At 33.0% G+C, this 21018-nt stretch overlaps 1 protein-coding gene across 11 annotated transcripts in view; it reads right to left on the bottom strand.

Moving 5' to 3' along the window:
• Window positions 1–21018, bottom strand: part of HnRNP-K (Heterogeneous nuclear ribonucleoprotein K) — a 287517-nt gene that overhangs the window by 73827 nt on the left and 192672 nt on the right. For 9 of the 11 annotated variants that reach the window (XM_076401602.1, XM_076401605.1, XM_076401607.1 and 6 more), the window contains 2 exons: window positions 3145–3201; window positions 380–423 (listed from right to left, as the gene is read on the bottom strand). In XM_076401602.1, the coding sequence (XP_076257717.1) occupies window positions 380–423; window positions 3145–3201 (101 nt within the window). The remainder of the gene's footprint in view (window positions 1–379; window positions 424–3144; window positions 3202–21018) is intronic. The other 2 variants (XM_076401610.1, XM_076401611.1) reach the window with 1 other exon arrangement.

Here is a 21018-nt window from a genome sequence, read left to right as displayed (position 1 = left end):
GCTCAATTATCGATACCCCTAGCAAATTTAATTCCAAAAATAAAAAGCTGAAGCTGAAGCATAATATCTGGGTTAGAAGGAAACACTTCTCGCGGTCGTGATACGTGGCGGCATGAGTTTCGTACAGTTGGATATCGAAAAACACACAGACAGAGAGAGATAGAGAGACAGACAGAGATAATAGAAAACTAAATGAGGATGGGATCATGATGGTGAGTGGTGATGGTGGTGGTGATGACATGGGGGGAGGGGGTTGTTTCTTGGGTTGACGGTTATGATGGGTAACTGTTAAATTGAAATGCAGTGCAACCAGAGCCGGTGTAACAACAATTACATTTTTTTTTAAATAGTAAGACAGTAGTAGTGAGTGGGCATTTACCGTTCTGGGCCTGAACAATCAGGAACAGTAATGGAGGCTTTGTACTGCTCCATGCGGACAGGTTGATGGCGAAGAGATGTGGTGTGGCAACAGTGGCAACCGCGCACAATATGGGCATTGGGCAACGATGGGCATTGGTCACGGGTCACGGGCGGGCCATGGGGGACAGAACACATTAGTTAAAACTGTCTTTAGTGTCGGCCTGGTTGACTTACGGCGGATATATTCCGTGTTTTTTGTCTTTTTCAACTGTTCATCAACGCAATTATAAGATCGATCCAACGAAGATGTTGCTAAGAATGGCCAGTTTTCTAACGGGGCTTAAACGGAATTATTTGACCATAATTAACAAGAAAATCGTCTAGAAATTCCCTTATGTTATTCCCTCATTGATGTTATTATAATAATTATTATGTAACTACAAATATATCAACTAACGTTATTATTCATAGCTAAATTTGTAGTTTAACTCTTATTTTTATCCTGGGGTCGAATAAATATTTACAAAAGCCGTAAATTAACTTTGAGGGTTTTCATTTATAAATTCAAGGTTTTATTATTTGAAAAATTCTGTACAAGTATTGTTATCATATAGATTATCCAATAAAACAGCTAATGTAAGTAAAATTTACGACATCAGCACGTCGCAATGTTGCCCTATCAAATTTGATTTTTCATTTGCAACGCTTGTCGGGTTATAACCCATTATTATTATCATCACTAATGTTTTAAAGAAAATTGAAGACATTTGGCAACATCGAATTCTATAGACATGCATCAGGCACCATTCTTTATAACTATGATAAAATGAGAAGGAAAAGTATTCTTCGAATTTAAAACGAATTTTACATTTTTACAAACATAATTGGCACTATATTAGACATCATTTATGACGTGCATTGACGATAATTTGATATGAATTCTCAACTTAGGAAGGTATTCTGCCCTAGAAGAATTTTTTTTTAATGTATTTTAAAGTGCATAAAGGAAGGCAAGAAACAATTTTAGGATCTACGATATTTTTATTTATCAAGAATATATAAAAAGTTTATTTCAAAAATTCAATATTTTAAAAGCTGGGAAAGGGATCTCCGAAAATAAACGTAATTTCGAAAAAATAGTACATCTAAAAATAGTTCAAAGTTGAAAATATATAAATTAAAAATGCACTTTTTCAAAATTGTAGGTCATCATATCCCTTTAAGTTGCATCAACTATTAAATTACTATATTTATAAATTAGTTCAATGAGATATAGAATAAGTATTTTAAACCATTTTCAATCACTAAAATCATTTAAATTCAGCAATGCTCAAAAAATACGTTCAATATGTATCAACTAGGAACATCGTCAACATTATTGACAAATTGCTATACACATATTGATACTCATTATAACAATTGAATATGAAAATATATAGAAATTATTCATTAAATAATTTAATATATAACAAAATAATTATGACTGACTGCTGTAATACTACAAATTGTTAATATTTTCCGAGTAAAACTTTCTCAAAAACAACTTAATAAAATGACAATCTCAAAAACTAGTTAACTTTGGTTAGTAGTTGGCAGCAATAAAAACTTTAAGATCATTATTTTGAACCTGCGTGTTTATGGTAGCAATAAACCTCTTGCGCTATTCGTTTTCATCGAGGGTAATAATTAATTAGAGACTTTGTATATTATTTTTAGAACAAAAACTTTATTGTTTTTCTCCTGTTTTGATATTATAATATCATAACTTCGAGATTCTTTTCATCACAGATTTTTCTATGATTTTGGAATCATTATACATCGGTAGAAATGAGTATCTGGGGAGGCAATGTCTGATAAATAAGGTGAATGTAATTTCCATTTATATTTTTAATTAATTTGGTTAGTTCTTCCAATTCTTTATCATCTAACTTTTTGCTTGGTTTGGTAATTTCTTGTATCGAATTTGTTTAAAACTAGACGTCGAAACCAAAATAGCAAATCATTTTAATGGTGAACTTGTTTCACGTAAAGTTTCTAACAGTTTTTTCCTTTAAACTAATCAACTAAAGTTAATTCAGCTCCAACAAACTGCCATTCACGACGAATTTTATGAATATTTTGACATTGCTGTAATATAGATAGGTATATCCCTCAAAATTAATTTCCAATTATTGTATATAATCTGAAATCCTGAAATTCAACGTTAATTGATCAAAAACGAATCACGTACTGCATACTAATTAATTTAATGACAAATTGAGACAAAAAACACGGTAATATATCTACCCAAGGCGTTTCAAAAACTTAATAAACAATAACTAAATAAAACTAGAAAAAGAAAACAATATGATTAATAAATAAACAACTTAAAAACTAGATAAACAAAAGTCAAACAAAACAAAATTTGCGTGGCGGTCGAGGCTGTTTCTTTTCCTCGCAAATCGTTATTCCATATTGCAGATTTAACGGAGATGATTTTGGTGACGGTATCCCGTGTTGGCAGTGGCGGAGGGTTACGCTCGACTAGAGAATCTGCAATATTCGGAGGCACAAACAAAACAAAAACAAAACTGGGCTGCGTGTGCGACAATATCTGGATTTTTGAGTATGAGCCATCGCGGTGCGAGATGGTTGCTGAAGCGAGCAACGGGTGACATCTTTGTTGCTGGGATTGAACGAGACGTGGATCGATTTCCGATCGAAAGAGTTGAAGAAGCGAGCGAGTAAAGATTACCAAAAGGAGAAATGGTAGATCGTGTGACGTGCTGGGATTGGTATACTGACCTGGCTTCTCAGTTTGGTGATGTTCTGACCACCTTTGCCAATGATGGAGCCTGCCACCTGAAACAAAACAGAATACATTTATAAATTACTGACTGATTCCTCATAATAATTTGTTCATATAAAGAAAAAAGAACAGTTACAATTGCTATAATTTATTGAACAAAGGTTTTAATTAATATTCATTTAAAATAACTTTTAAAATATTGACCATTCTATAAGCTAACCCAATAAGACAAAAGCACATGTGCATCTCCTTCCTAATTTTACAATGTTAAGTTCTAACATTAGGTGTTTTCTTGTATTTTTATCAGCCACATCTATTAGAGAACGTACCAAGTAGCAGTGGAACCAACTGTTCACATCTATCTAGTATGGTACGGCATAGACACGGTATCGCTATGTGGCGAGAAGATGGGAAAAAATGTTGGAGAATGATGGAAAGTATTTTTATTATTATATATTGTACCAATTTTTCCGGTAAGTGCCTTTTTAAAATAAAAACTTATTAGGACACTATGGAAGCTATATATATCTATAATATCTAATATATTGTATTGTTTTATCTTGACTATAAAATCAGAAATTTGGTGCAATATATAATAATCAAAATATTTTCGATCATTTTCCACAATATTGATTCATATATTTGCCGAATCCGAAATTGTATTCGATATATCGATATTTTTATGAAAAAAGTAGCGATAGTTGTAAATGCGAGTATCAGACTTTTATTACAAAGGAAAATATCGACAGTAAAAACTTATAGATTTCGAGGGAAAGTATCGAACATTTGTTTTATTTCTTGAAATATCGATATTTTGCACCTCGGTCAACATCCCTAATGAGTATCAAGCGGTAAGTCTTAACCACATCCTTTCAACTGATAATGTGGTCACATTTTTTAAGCTATTATTCACGTTCTCTCATTTTTCACGTATAGAATATAATTATATATGTTATCAAGTTAAATAAAAACTATTCATTCTTAGCACTTATTTCACATTAACTGTTAAAACGTATTTTTTATTAGTGTTATTCGACTATTTTTCATTTAATGCCATCAATAGTATCAATAGAGACAAATCTATTAGAAAATATTAGAAAATATATCATAGCAGCTTCTAAACAACCTTCATGGAAGTTTTGTTTCTTAGTTAGTCTGTTTTTTGTTAGTTAAGTTGTTTTATTAGTTAATTGTGTTTAAGTTTTCAAAAACTGCTCAGAACTCTAAGAAACAATTATCTTTGGTTTATAGAATAAAAAGAAAACTTCTTGTAAATAATTCATATTAAAGTTATAATTTTTGTGGCAAGTATCTGCTGTTATGTCAATTACTATTTCAAATTATTTCAAAATTGTTTGGAATTATTTTGGAATTAGAATAGCTATGATATACTTGGACGTGTTGCATTGTATTGTCTCTCAAAAAGTTCATTCAAAAGAACTTAAGGAAGGTCATTAATGTCTTCCATTGAAGTTAATATACTAATTTTACTAGCGCAAAAACAACATTATTTGATACATTATCAATGCTTATCGCTAAGTAACCAACGAACAACTGCACGATGGCCTTGGAATCAAATGGATCTACGAGGTTATCCGCCATTTTGGCTTAAAAAACTTGTATAGTGTATATCTGTTGCTCTTAACTTCATCTTTGTTCTTCTATCTTCTATCTTCTTAGGCATAACAGGTTAATTGAAAAGTCGCCGGCCTATCAGAGTAAAACACATTTTTTGGCAAAATTAGTTTTTTTTTATTCAACATAATTCCCTTCAAGGGTGATACACTGATTATAGCGATCCTTCAACTTTTCCATACCATTTTTGTAGTACGATTTGTCCTTTGCTTCAAAATAGGCCTGTTTCGGCGATCATCTCTTCATTCGACAAAAATTTATTTCCAGCGAGCATTCTTTTGAGATCTGAGAACAGGAAATAGTCGCTGGGAGCCAGATCTGGAGAATGCGGTGGATGAGGAAGCAATTCGCAGCCCAATTCATGGATTTTTGACTTGGTTTTCACTGACTTGTGACACGGTGTATTGTCTTGGTGAAGCATCACTTTTTTTTTCTTCAAATACAGCCGTTTTTCGACAATTTCGTCCTTCAAACGGTCGAATAACGCTATGTAATAGTCGCTGTTGATGGTCCTTCCTTTTTCAAGGTAGCCAATGAAAATTATTCCATGCGTATACCAAAGTACAGACGCCATAACTTTGCCAGCCGACGTTTGCTTGACTTCGGAGTGAAATGATGGAGCCATGTTTCATCTATTGTCAAAACAAAAAAGACGCAAAAACTCGGGTTTATTATGCTTGATCATCTTCAAACACTGTTCCGAATCATCAACTCGTCGTTTTTTTTAGTTAAAAGTTAGCTCGCGCGACACCTACTTTGCATAGAGTTTTCTCATACCCAAATATTCGTGAACGATATGATGTAAACGTTCAGTTGATATCTTTAGAGTGTCTGCTATTTCATTCAATGTCGATTTACGGTCATTAGAAAATCATTTTGTGGATTTTTTTAAATGTTTTCATCGGTAACAACCTTTTTTGGGAGTCTACTACGTTCACTGTCTTCGGTGCTCATTTCACCACGTCTAAACTTAGCATACCAATCATTGATGGTTGATTTTCCTGGGGCAGTGGCCGGAAAGTCGGCATTAAGCCAAGTTTTTGCTTCAATTGTATTTTCTCCCTTCAAAAAGCAATATTTTGTTGCTTCAAAAAGTTGCTTCACTGAAAATGCTATAATTCACAAACTAATGATCCGACAGTTGTCAAATTTACACACGCATCTTTTGAGGGTTAGGACTAACTAAAAAACATAGGGATTTAATTCTAGTAGCGCCATCTATGTGTCAGACTGAGGACGTTTCAATTGACCTGTTATCATTTTTAAATTATTCCCTTTACTCTATTGTGAGAAGTATGATTAATTTGATAATTATATGTACTTATATATATATTTTATTTTATTTTCACGCTAGAATCAGAGGAAATAAAGGCCCTACGTTCTGAGTTATTTTTTATGATTTGCTACGAATAAAAACCCCTTTACGATGTGAGAAAAAAACAGGCCGACGAATATATAGGCTGTCCCTGTAATAATTTACCTGAACAATAAAACACTTAGAATTCTCCCGGGCCGACCGGTAACTACCAAAAGCTCCCCTTCTCTCCCGCTCGAGAGCCGATCGATTCGGATCGAGAGAGGTTTATCTGCGACTTGACGACTTTTTATTACATCAGGGCGGGTTTTTCGTCGTTGTATGATTAATTGCTTTTCGATTAATTGACGCGCTTTAACTTTCCTTCCCAGTTAGTACGTTTCTCGTGACCACTTTATTGAAACTAATGATTCTCTCGCGTTCTGACGTTTCGGTTGGGGAGGTGAGACCGGTTCGACTCGATCCTTTGTTTGTTTGGTGTATTGCTCTAAGAGCACGTATTGTTTCAGATATATCAGATTTTTTTAAATTATTTATTTATTATATTGTTACTAGTTGTTGCCTACTAACCACCAACTAAATATACATGCGTACTGGAAAGTCATTACCGGTTCCTTCGGAAACAAATCACATAATTACCAACAAAATAGATAAATGTTATTGTCAATTTAAATGGTAATTTTTCTATATATTATACGCTTGGTTTTTTATTATTATTAATTAAATATTCGTCAGCCTATTTGAATTTTTAGGGTCGTTGTTACAGTGTGTATTTATAATTTGAGGTAACATACATATAACTACAATTGTATAATGAAATAAATAGTTATTGGATACAAACACATCAGTGATGTATGTGATAACATTTAGCGCACTTATTTTATCTCAGTGAAGATCAGTTTATTTTAATAGTTTATAAGGAGACTCTGAGGAAGGTGGTCAAGTTATCCAGATTGCCTATTTTAAGGATGTCCATTAGATTGTCCCAATTACCATATTTTTGTCCTAGTTTAGTCGATCCTTTGACTGTTTGCTTGGGGTATTGCTCTAATAGCACGTATTGTTTCTTATCTCTCAGATGTTTCGAAATTATTCATTTATTATATTGTTACTAGTCGTTGCCTACTAATCCAACAATTATTTTTGGTTCATATAATAAAAAGAAAACTTCTTGTAAATAATTCGTATTAAAGTTATAATTTTTGTGGCAAATATCTGCTGTTATGTCAATTATTATTTGAAATTATTTCAAAATTGTTTGGAATTATTTTGGAATTAGAATAGTTATGATATACTTGGATGTGTTGCACTGTATTGTCTCTTAAAAAGTTCATTCAAAAGAACTCAAGGAAGGACATTAACGTCTGCCATTGAAGTTAATATACTAATTTTACTAACCCAAAAACAACATTATTTAATATATTATCAATGTTTATCGCTAAGTAACCAACGAACAACTGCACGATGGCCTCGGAATCAAATGGATCTAGGAGATCTGAGAACAGGAAATAGTCGCTGGGAGCCAGATCTGGAGAATGCGGTGGATGAGGAAGCAATTCGAAGCCCAATTCATGGATTTTTGACTTGGTTTTCACTGACTTGTGACACGGTGCATTGTCTTGGTAAAGCATCACTTTCTTTTTCTTCAAATACAGCCGTTTTTCGACAATTTCGTCCTTCAAACGGTCGAATAACGCAGCAATACGAGCAATACCCCAAGCAAACAATCAAAGGATCGACTAAACTAGGACAAAAAATAACTTGGTTTTTTTATTATTATTAATTAAATATTCGTTAGCCTATTGGAATTTTTAGGGTCGTTGTTACATGTTTATAATATGTATAAATTAAGTGTAGCTAAATAAAAGGATTAATACTACAGCGTGTATTTATAATTTGAGGTAATATACATATAACTACAATTGTATAATAAAAATAAATAGTTATTGGATACAAACACATGAGTGATGTATGTGATAACATTTAGCGCACTTATTTTATCTTAGTGAAAATCAGTTTATTTTAATAGTCTATAAGGAGACTCTGAGGAATGTGATCAAGTTATCCAGATTGCCTATTTTAAGGATGTCCTTTAGATTGTCCCAATTACCATATTTTTGTCCTAGTTTAGTCGACCCTTTGATTGTTTGCTTGGGGTATTGCTCTAATAGCACGTATTGTTTCTTATCTCTCAGATTTTTCGAAATTATTCATTTATTATATTGTTACCAGTCGTTGCCTACTAATCCAGAATTTGTCCTTACAATAACTTTCTAAGTATATTAAGTATATTGGAAAATCATTACTGGTTCTTTCGGGAAAATAACCACATAATTATCAACAAATTGGGAAAATATATTTATTCAAAGTAAAGGCCATTTGAATCTATACATGTTGCCCACCCTTCAGACAACTTATGGATGCCATCCAAAAAAATCTGTTTCTCCATTGAGACATTTTCTAACTCCTTCGAAATTGACGAACTGCTAAAACTGGAATGAAATTGGACTTAAATCACGATTTGTTCAGTTCATATTTTTTTAAAATCACGTTCTGGTGTTTCCAAATTCCAAAGGTATAAAAAGGTTTATGGATTCTTAACGTCCTCTTTCTTTAGTAGTACAAACTATTGAACTCGTTATTTGTTTTCTTATCGGAGACATATACATTTACTGTTTGATAATTTTTATATTAAATTTAATAATGCAAATGAAGCCTTCTTACCTGATAATATAATTTCAATTTATTAGCTAAACATAATTCGTTATAATACATTCTTAATCGAAGAAATGTTGTGTAGTTGAATGTACAAAATAATATGTTTTACCTTGTTATGAAGAATTAACAATGGCGATAAATATATTGTTCAGAGTTAATATATCGAGGTACAGTATATATTTCTAGGTTATAATTTCTTTTTGGTCTTCTTTCTTTTCAAAAAATTAACTAAAAAATGTATCATTGCAAATTAAGCCTGTTTACATGATTATATGATAGCATTTTTCTAAGGACACTTAAAGTAAAACACGTCATCGCAGAGATAATTGTGAGAAAATATTTTTATGCGAAGAGAATGAAGGAATAAAGAGTACTTCGAATTAGTAGTACAGAAACATGAATGGAATAATGCTAATAAATGGTAGGATACGAAAAAACTAGAGTTTTTGGACAGAAACAGAATCGTCTTTCAATTAAAAACCTGTAGAGGGAAAAATTATAAGAAGTTTGGAAACATTATGGAGATTAGATTAAATTGAAGACCTAGATGAATGCAGAACAGTTCAGGTTCTTTTTTAAAATAACTGAGACTTTTCTTTATTATTATACAAGTCAAATCTACAAAGTAGTTGAATAATCCCACGGTTGTTTTATAGAGATGCTACTTCAGTGCTTCTATGTATTCCCCGCATCTTCTAGGTAATTATACGCCAAATATTCTGATATCACACTTAATAAGTTATGATTCATTAATTAATTGGAATAGAAACATATTACCAATGGAAAATAATATAAATGATTATAGATAAATGATAATACTATGAGAGACAACTAATTACTTCGAACTGATGAGAGAAATTGATGTTTTAATGGAGATATATTAAGAATTGATAAGAAACGAATTATTATATGTTTATTAAATATAGATATTGTATTAGAATAATTATGTATTGCGATAAACTGGAATAACTTAGATTCTATTAAATAATTACCCTTTACTTTCTACAACTTTCATATATTTGACAATTCCAAAGATAATGAAAATTAAAGCACAATATTGTAAAGTTAGTCTTTAGTCACGTCAACCTCTTGGATTTTATAGTGACTGGACGTACAACTTAACGTGGTTTTCGAACCACGATCCTCAGCATTAAGCGACCAACGACTGGCGAGTGAACAACTTTCGAAATCATCCCAGAAGATATCCGGTCTTACTGCCTGGTTACTGGCGTGACTGGGATCATTCTGTTTGTCGGATTTTAAACTTTTGCCTAGGACAATCACAAATATAAATTTACAACCATGCCCCAGTAGGATTCGAACCCGCGACTATCGCCGCCTTTAGTACTGCGCAACCAAGCCGATACAATACATTTTTCTTCTTTATATCTGCCAAGTAAATGCTTCCCTATAATTGTTTCTTAACTTCGATATAGTTAGCTATCTATGACGTTCTCTGTTATTAACATCAAAATGATCTCCATTAAAGTGTTAATGTTTCCATTTTAATCTACCATAGAGATGGATGTAGAGGTATTTATACTGATTCTGTCGGACGGATTGGGTATATGAGGCTTATAGATAAAGAAGCAGTATTATTATAAGTGTTTACTATTGGAGAAAACAATCTATTTCTTCAAATTAATTCTTAGTATTCGAGAAAAAAGTAATTTTACGAAATATCAATTATAAAATTGAGAAACTTGTTTTGACCAATCAGCATAAATCAAGTTTTTCACATATTTTACAGATTCTTAGTATTGGGAATCTCGATTTCATCAATCGTTGGAAATGTTAAGGTCGTTTACGGCGACTGTTTTGATCGAGATCAATACAAACACGTTAACGATAGTTACAGAACGTGGTAGTTCGAAATCAGATACTAATACATTCCCCGTGAGCACCGAACTATTCGTTACCCCTGTGGGAGGCCGTAATTCTAAGATATACGCCGGGCAAAGGGTGCCAATGAAAATTAAGCACCCCTATCCCGAAACACCCTCTCCTCACCGGGCCGAATCGCGTTCAGTTTCCCAATTAAACGTCACGAACAGGTGTGGTTCAGATTTGAGTCGGGATTTTCTTCTTGGGCTTCAGAGCGGCGGTAAAGAGAGAGAGAGAGAGGGAAAATTAATATTTACATTTAATTAGAAGTTGAGTCGTGTTGCCTTTGATAACAGGAGGAGGTTCGGCTGAATAGGCTTCGGCGGCTGGGGTTCACCTTTCTTCAAGTTACGGAATCGAAATGGAGTCTCGTCCGCCACAGAAATTGTGTTCTTTTACGCGGCGCTTTTCGTACCGGCCTTGAAACTTAATATTAATCGTTTTCTTTTCGCCAAGGTGATTACGTCTTAGAAATAAGGTGCGGTTTGGCCGAGGCGAAGAATTCGAAACATGTATGACCCTTCCACCTGTTTATATACCTGATTAAGTTCCTATTGGTTAGATTACGTTTTGCTTATTAAATGAACGCAGGATACTTGTCTAGATTGTTTTTATAATGTTATTTAACATATGTACAGGTTTGTCTTCACGGTATTCCTATAGACGACTCTAGTGGTAACTACTAGTCAACAAACATTCTGTCTGTTTAGCAAAAAATCACATTGCTCATTACAACTTAACAGATATTTAAGAGGTTACACATTTAATGTACATGAGATATTCTTTCACTTTATAATTCATTTAGTGAGAGAATAAAACCGATCATAGAGAGAACAAACCTAATAACAAAACAACAGTTTGGGTTTATTAACAAGCACTCAACAAGTGACCAGGTCCACAGAATAACAGATGTTATTGAAAAAGCTTACGAAAGTAAAAAAGGATGCTCAGCTATATTTTTAGATGTAGCACAAGCTTTCGATAAGGTTTGGCATGAAGGCCTTATTCATAAACTACAAAAAATGCTACCAAAACAACACACCGAACTATTAAAATCATACATTACAACCAAAATGTTTAGAGTCAAACAAGAAGAAGCTTACTCTACTAAAAGAAGCTAAAGCAGGTGTACCACAAGGAAGTGTACAGGGACCAATGCTTTATCTACTCTACACTTGTGATATACCACAAACGGAAAATATTACGATGGCTACATTTGCTGATGATACTGCGATTGTAACTGTCGGAGACAATAGTGAAGAAGCCTCACGAAAATTACAACAGGCAAGTGACAATATAAATAATTGGACACAAGATTGGAAAATAAGAATTAATGAAAATAAATCTCTACATTTGCAATTCACCTATAAACAGACCGTACCAGCACCCATAACGTTAAATAATACTATCATTCCATATAGCAACAACGCTAAATATCTTGGAATGAATCTCGATGCAAAACTTCGCTGGAAGGAAAATATAAAGAAGAAAAGAAAACAACTGGAATTGAAATATAGGAAAATGTACTGGCTAACTGGAAGAAAATCACAATTATCCACCACGACGATGTCTCGCTCTCTCTTTTCTCTACACCCTTGTAACAGTACCACGTCCACAGCGCTACCGTACTTCCTTTACCTTAACTTAATATCCTGTCCATTCTCCCGTCGACCACATGTATCAATTTAAATTGAAATAAACAAGTATTTCTTCAACTAGTGTTTTCAGTTCTCGTACGAATTCCTTCCACAAAATAGTAGTGAGTGTTCGGATAAACAATCGCATCGACAGCCAAACATTCCGACCCATCGACCAGACGAACATTCCTACACATTCACCACTTTTTTAGTCAGTACTAACCTTCAAAAGAAAGATGTTAAAATTTCATGATATTCTACTCATAAGTTGGTGAGTTATTGTGCTAGGAGTGATACCGTTTTAATTTTACACTGCTTCTTGAAGACCAAAAATACCGTTTAAGCGAGAAAAGAAACAACAAAAACATGTTGGTTTGCTGACTTCAAACGTAATCGTAGAGGCAAAACGCTGTTGACTGTCTGGACGTGAATGAGGTGGTAACACCAAAAGTGAAGTTAGCTAACATTGTAAAAATATCAGAAGAACGTGTTTTTTTAACGTTTTATATTGCAAAAACATTTGACTACGACAAAGGTCTGTTCAAAGTGGGTGCCGCGTTTGTTCACCGTTGACCAAGAACAAGAACCAACACTGAAAACGTTTAAACGTAACAAACCGGAAATTTGCGCCCATATGTGACAATGGATGAAACATGGATCCATCACTTCACTCTGAAACCAAAACGATCGTCATCTTAGTTGGGAAAAAAGATTATTGTTAAGTAAAAATCCTGGAAATGCAAACATACAAACGGTATGAAAAAAAAGTTCAAAGTATGTGATGTGTGATATCAAGTAAAACTGTTTTTATTAATAATAGAATTAAAATGAAATATAATTATTGATATTAACTATAATCGTTTTACAATAAATTATATTATACAGTACAATGACCCAAAGAAGTGATACGTATCAAAAAAAAAAAAAACAATTTCACCAGGTCTACCGTGGAGAATATAAAACGACAAACACGATTCAACCACAAAGAGAATAAAAAGGAGTGTATTGAGTGAGAGCAAAAAGTTCAAATTCTATGTTTGCTATTTTGTGACTGTCTACGAATAGAAATCAGGAAAAAACGAGATTATTTATTCCAGTCATTTGCTTGATTTCTCAGTATTTTTACATTTTTATTCAATCTCCATGAAACAGTTATATCAAAAATGAAATTAGATTGTATAAAAAGGACCCAAATCGTATAAAATTTCACTTATTTTTCATAATTGGATAAAATAAGAACAGAGAGTTGTCGCAAAAAATGAACTGAATTCTTGTAACAGTAAAATAAATCAAATCCAAGAAGAATTATGGAATATTTTTGGTTTTAGATCGAATTTAATCAGTTAAATAGCACAATCAACTTCAGTTAATATTATTAACTTTAAAATTGACAATTTAATACAGTGTGATTCGCAGCAAAGTACATGAAACATTAAACAATACTAACAATTAATATCGAATACTAAGAAAGTTTGTAGTTCTAAAGCTGAAAGAGCTTAATGGTCATGTCATAACAGCATGGCTACCGAAAGGTGGGTTATATATTTCATTAAAAAAATAATTCCGACAGGGGAGATATAGACTGTCCACGACGGACCCCGGATCTTTCCCTTCTTGATTTATATATATGGGAATATCTCAAAAGTAGAGTATTCAACAGTATTCGAAAACTAGAATTAGAACTAAGCATTCATCAAGAACTATTGATGATATATTTTTTAGGTTTGTAGAAAGGTCAACAAATAAATTCAAAAAACGAATAATAAATGTTCGTTTGTATTTCAACTTTATTGCGGTCAACTCTATTTAATAATTCGATCTAGTTAAATACTTAAGCAGACAAGAACTAACAGGGAGATTGAAATGTAGAAAACTCATTGGTTAACGTTAAGAGATCACTGAAAGCTTGTCGAAGGTCTGATGAAAAAAACCTTTATTAAAGTTTAACGACAGCACTATCTGAAAAACTATTGACGTACGTATAAAATAGGTTCAGGTTTAAAGGAATTTCGGTTTGGTATCAACCAATTTTTTAAAATAACCTTGATGGTAATGGTAACCAGATTACTGATGAATAAGAATGAGTTGTTTAAAATAATCGAAAAACCATGAAACCATCGAATTGCGTAAGAATAGTCAGTTTAGTGGAACCACATTGTGTATTTTGATTTGTCCATGAGATAATGATAAAACTGAATGAATAAGAAAAAATTACAATGATTATATTTACCACCATAACAATTTTGGTTAAAAAATGATGTCGCAAACTCGTTGAATTTTCTGCAAACATTAGGATCTGCTAGGTGTACGGAAAATAATTACCGGTTTTTTAAACAGATGTCGCTAGGTTTAAGTATGTGTAAGAATGTTCGTCAGTTTCGAATTGCTTGTCCGAACACTAACTACTATTTTGTGGAAGGAATTTGCCCGAGAACTAAAAACACTGGTTGACTAAAGACTTGTTTATTTCGATTTAAATTGATACATATGGTCGACGGAAAATGGACAGGATATTAGGTTAGGTAGAGGAAGTACGGTAGCGCTGTGGAAGTGGTACTTTTGTGAAGGTGGTAAAGAAAAGAAAAGAGAGCGAGATATCGTCGTGGTGGTCTTTTATAGCCGGGAACCGCATGAATCCAAGCCACCAAGAGTTCTAGTGGTCGCTACAGATGCAATGTTATGATTTGACACATATGTCCTTTTAATCTATTGATATCAAGCTTCAGAGCTATACATGTTATATTTTGCGAAAGTAGCACCAGCATAGATTTATAAAAAACCGCTGAAAGTCATCGCATGCTGGCTGAAACTTACGGAGAGTATACTACAGCCTTAAAAACATGTGAGGCGTGATTTTGGAAAATTCAAATGTGGTGATTGTGGTATGCAAGACAAAGAACGTGCTGGTAGACCAAACTGGACGGTGCTGGTAGAAAAACTTTGAAGATACGAAGATGCGTTAAATTTGGCCCAAGAAATGATTAGCGACCGATTACGAGGAATGAGGAAAATCCAAAAGAAGGGAAGATTGCTTCAAAGATATAATCGAAACTCATTTCTGTAACGAATAGTGACGGGTGATGAAAGGTGGATTTTTTTTGTATACTTTAAGGGCAAAAAATCATGGTAATCACCTGGCAAAGCCGGTCGATCGACTCCAAGGCCAAATCGTTTTGGTCGCATGGCAATGCTCTGTTTCATGGAAACAGAGTGACGTGGTGCATTACCAACAGTTGAAACCTGGTGAAACAGTTAATAGTGATCGCTTTCGACAACAAATGTTTAACTTAAACCATGTTTTGATCGAAAAACGTCCAGAATGGAAAACGAAAAGTTGAAAGCACTTGGAGATAATTTTGTTTCTTCCTTGTAGATGATTTTCAGATCTAGTAATTCTTATTCAATGAATCCATACTATAATGCGTTTGATATAATTACATAAATATAGTTAATGAGGTTATAGAAGGCGCGTAAATGTCATGAAAATGTCAATGTGAATGTCAAGGATAACCTCAAATTTCAAAGACACGTACATTGTTTTCAAATATCTTTCTATCTAAAATAATCAGATATTTATGCATAATGTCATTGCTGAACTGATATGATGAAAAATCGAAAATAGTTCAGTGTAAAAGCCATTCAGTATGCTTTTTAAGCACTAACCATGTCATATAAGAGGTCGTAGAAACATGTTGGGCAACTTGTTTGTTTGTTTGATGTAATAGTTTGAACGTTAAGCTCATACGCGTAGGTCGCGGGTTCGATTCCCAACATAGCAGAACAGAACTTCCTTCTTTCTAGTTTGGTTTATAATTAATAATAATTTTATTTAATTTATTGAGTAACTATCAAACACTAAAAAGAGAAAAATAAAATATTTTTACAAAAAAAATTGAACCTACTTCAAAACATAAATAAGGGACACGCTAAAATGTAAAAAATAATCAAACTTACACATAAAATTAAGAAGGAACAAAACAAATCTAATTTAATATAACTGTTTGGGCACGGTACAGACTTCAAACTGATTTCTATTTAGTTATTACAACGATTATTACGTAAATATTTTATTTTAAAACGTTTTATTTTTAGTGTTAAATATCTAAGTTTGATTATTTTTTATATTTTAGTGAGTTCCTCATTTATTTTATGAAGTCAGTTCAACTTTTTCTTGTAAAAATATTTAATTTTTTCACTCTAAATTGCATATTTTGAGAAAAATTGGTATAATATTTAAGGATCAAAATAGTTTCCATCTCTCTGATAGAATAATTTTACGCCATTTTGAACTACAGTTTGAAAAACGACAAAAAATAAAAACAATTAAATGGGACTAATGAGAAATACATTAGGATATTGCAGACGGATTTTGCCTTTTCTCAATTCATAATAAGTCATGTAGTTAACAGAGGACTCTGTTTTTCCATTTCGAATCCATTAGCAGGCTAATTTTCCATTTAGGTACGTTCTCGGCTGACCGGAATTATGACAGAACGCTGATTGATGTTGGCCTTTTGTTTTCCAGACCTGGCGAATCAGCGACCGCATCACAATAGGCCCGTAACCGAGCTTACGTAAGTCATTCAGTGGCGGCGCTGTCCTCCACTCAATTAGACAGTGCCACGCGATAGTAGAAGGGGTGGCGGGGAGAGGGCGCGCATGTTAATTAAGCACGCCATTGTCGGTGCGTCCCAGATGCGTATATCAAAATTGCGTGCGTCTTTCGGCTGTATATCGTGGCTACGAGGAGGAGGGGGGGGGGCTTTGGAAGTTAATGCGAAACACTCGATTTAAATGGTTTTAGTGACAAAAAAAAATAATTAGAGGTTTCTGGCAGGTGTTATATACACGACCGCAAGGACATTAATGTCCCATTTTCATGTAATATGAAACCAAATAAAAAATGTATCTGGTGCTTATCGCACTTAACGACAGGGTTAGTAAAGATTGCTATAACAGATCCTGTAACAGGAAGACGTGTAGGTATAATCTATTTGATGGCTGTTATTTCATGTTTGATGCTCTGGTATCCGAGGATTCAACATATAACTTTGTCATTCATTCTCTTTCTGTTATGTTCTTTTTGTAGCATGTACTGGAAGTGGGCTCACAAACTGACCTTTCTTGTTTCTATATATTCTTCGAAAGCTTCTACGTTGAGACCTTTAGTTATTTTAGGGTTTCCCATTCTGTCCACATTACCTGTCCTTCAAAAATATTTGTTTCCACTGTTCGAGTTTTGTTTTTCTCTTTTTTATATCACTATATATTGTTTGATATCTTATTTTTTATGAACGAATTTGCTACTCATTGTAAAGTTGAAATCATAGCCTTTCCAATTCTCTTCTTCATTCTATTCTCTTCTAAAATCAATTTCAATTATTTCCAGTTTGTAGTTCCAGATATTTGAATAAATTTACTTGTTCTATCCTACCTTTTTCAAGTTGTATATTTAATTCTTCTGGTTCACTCATCACAATAGTTTTCATTTTGTTTTATTTACAATCGTTCCAGATTGTCATAATATGTGTTACCCCATTTATTTAGTTTTCTGCAAAAGCTCTTTCCGAACTCTTTCAATTTTTTCATATTTTATACTCTATGTGCAATCCTGTTTTCTCGGAACAATGTTGGACTTAGGCTTCTTCCATGTCTTGGTACTGCTTTTGAGTTGGGAAGATGTTTTTGTTACCGTCTGTAATTACATCATTTATATTGGTCCTGTATATCTCTTGGACTACTATTATCATTTTAATACCTATTCTTAGTTGTTCGTGTCAATATAATTTATTACATTTTTCTTCTCACATTGTCAAATATTTATTCCAAACCTATGAATTTTCTTCCATCTTTATATGTCTTGTTTTGACTATATAGTCCTGTAAATTCCTCAGCGGTTCTGGCAAAGTAACATGTTGCATATTATAATTATAAATCTGTCCAATACGAGCTCATATAAAAGTTTTAGCGAGGTTTTACTTTTCTACCACAGTTAAAATAAATTTACGAATTTACGAACTGTTGGAGAGAATTTCTCAGTTAAACGTTTTGATATAGATTCTCGCTTGTTCCATTTAATGATAGACAACTTGTCAAGGTTTCAAGAGCTTTTGTTGTAGTAACTGAGGCAATACGTGTGGAAGAATGGAAATATTACAATCAAGACTAAAATTAGACTCTTTCAGATGCTAATTATATCAATTATTTTGACTCAAGTTGTGGTCATTTTCTAGATAGCAAGAAAAAACTAAAATCTGTAAAAAACATATATATTAAGATAATAGCGAACAATATGAAGACTATAAGATTAAAAGTATACGAATAAGGATTTTTTTTTACTCTTTGTGATTCCACAATCTGCCCTATAGGCAATACGTAAATCACTTCATTAAGCGACCTTCTGTATAAAATATTATCCTAATCAATTAGTCTTATTCTAAAGTCTACATATGTCCTGTAATCAGATCAGGTGGTGTTAAACGTTTTAGTCTACGCAAGAAGGAATAAATGACTAAGAATTAGTAACTATTTGAAACGCGTAAGTAAAAACAAGACCAAATTCTTCAAAGAAATGCAAATTATAGTTGTTTAAAAGAAAAACGGTAATTTTTTAGATATTATAAATATTCGGCTTGGTTGGCGTAGTAGTAAAGGCGACAGGTCCTGCTGGGGCATGGTCGTAAATTTATGTTTGTGATTGTAAAATCGGACAAAGAAAATGATCCCAGTCATACCAGTAACCAAGCTGGGTAAGACCTGATGTCTTCTGGGAGGATTGCTAACTTGGTCATTCACCAGTCGGTACGCTTAATGCCGAGGAGATTTTAAAATATATAAAATTAAAACATTGTTTGGTAATAGTAATTTATTAAAATTTCACTTAAAATTTTAACGTATATGAATAATAGAATTTTAAGCAAGTGTAAATAATTAACAAAATGATAAAATTGAAGTAAAATCAAAGCATATTTGTTACAAACATCTCGAGAAAGATCTATACCGAATTTAATTTATAAATCTCCCTCACTGTCTTGTTATTCCGAGTACCACCCGACACAAACTTTTCCCAAAATATCAACGTTCATTCACGTTTCGACAGCGAATTCGAGAAAGTTATGAAAGTCGGGGATCCGAGTCCGTTCCATGGGTTTTTCCTCGGAATTTCCAAATTACCCTACACGAAGAAAATCCACTTTGACTTTTCAACCGAAATCTCAAGTTCGACGAAGAAATTTAATATAAACCCTTCTTGCTCGCTCAACAAGTAAAAAGACTATTTAATATTCTTTGTGTATATTTTAATAATGTAACTTCATCTAGTGACGATACTCATAAAGGAGCCAGCGAACAAAGTTGGGTTTTCGAAGCCCCTTTCATCTTAATACATACAGGGGGTGGGCAAAATAATATGAACACCATTTCGTTTTAAAACAGTTGCAGTTATTCGCGGAAAACATTCATAAAGGGTTCATATAGTTAGTATCCAACCAAATGTTGCCCCCTTCTTGTACCAACACTTTTGCCGCCAATTGCTTCAAAGATGTTGGAGATGGAAACCTAATTCCTTAGTCTCTGCTCTACAAATCCTCATAATGGTTCTCTCTTCTCTTCACTCTTCTAATGGTCTTGCTGATTGCTCTTTTAACCATGTGTATAGGCATACAGGAATCATCTTGGAGTACAGCATTATTTGGCAGCAATATGCTGGCCATAGTAAGGACTTCATCATTGATAATGTCAACCAGTAACATGTATGATAGGACCAGGTGAATACCACGATAATACCGCTTAAATCATGAAAAAGTTATCCATGTGTCTTAAATTGTATATTCATTGCTGTGTAGTAAATTTCTATAAAAACATATCGAAATAACAGCTAAAAAGAGATTTTTGTCACTCCATTATAACGTGATACTATTTTTATTTTCGGGGCTTGTTGAAAAACCTACGGAAATTATACGAGAAATTTAAAAATTCTTAAGCATCGTTCTAGATCCTTCGAAGTGAATCTGTTCTTTATGTTATTTGTTGATACAATCTCCTATACGCCGGTCTGTTTTTGCTTTGATCATCTTTACTCTTATCTATTTCCGTATTAACTTCTTGTTTTCTTGTTGAAACTTGTTATTCCCTGCTCTTTTGGCTTATTTGTCTTTTAGTATGTTATTGTACTAGCTCCTGTTATTTTCTGTTAAAATGACTGTTATTACCATTCTCTCTTTTTGCTTCTAATATATTCTCTTGTTTGTTTCATTTCTTTACGATAGATTTGTTTTTTTCCTTCTTTCGGTTTCTCTATTTCTACGGACCTTCTTTTATACTCTTTCGGCCTTTATGGGTTCTTATTTTCCCTTATACTACTTGATTCGACTTAGTAATCGGTTAATTGCATTAGTTTATTTACCCAGATGGCTTTGAATTATTTCCTTTCCTTTTATATTCAATTCTTTTAATTTACTTGTACTAGTTATTATTTTAATAGTGTATATATTTATTCCCATTTTTAATCCATAGTTTTTAATCCCTTTTAATATACTTAAGTTTGTCATCATCCTTTCTATTATTGCATATATTGCTTTATTTTATTGCTTATCCAATTTTCTGTCCCTTGTTCTTCTAATTCTTGTCCTGGTTAAATTACTTTAAAATGTTTAAAAAATGTGCTCATGTAATAATTAGTA

The sequence above is a fragment of the Rhynchophorus ferrugineus genome, unplaced genomic scaffold, assembly GCF_030347505.1.
Source record: "Rhynchophorus ferrugineus isolate W39M unplaced genomic scaffold, kcgeb_rfMv2 rfM4, whole genome shotgun sequence".
Classification (NCBI taxonomy): domain Eukaryota; kingdom Metazoa; phylum Arthropoda; class Insecta; order Coleoptera; family Curculionidae; genus Rhynchophorus; species Rhynchophorus ferrugineus.
The sequence above is the reverse complement of the archived record's forward strand: the minus strand, read 5'-3'. Positions and strand labels throughout refer to the sequence as shown.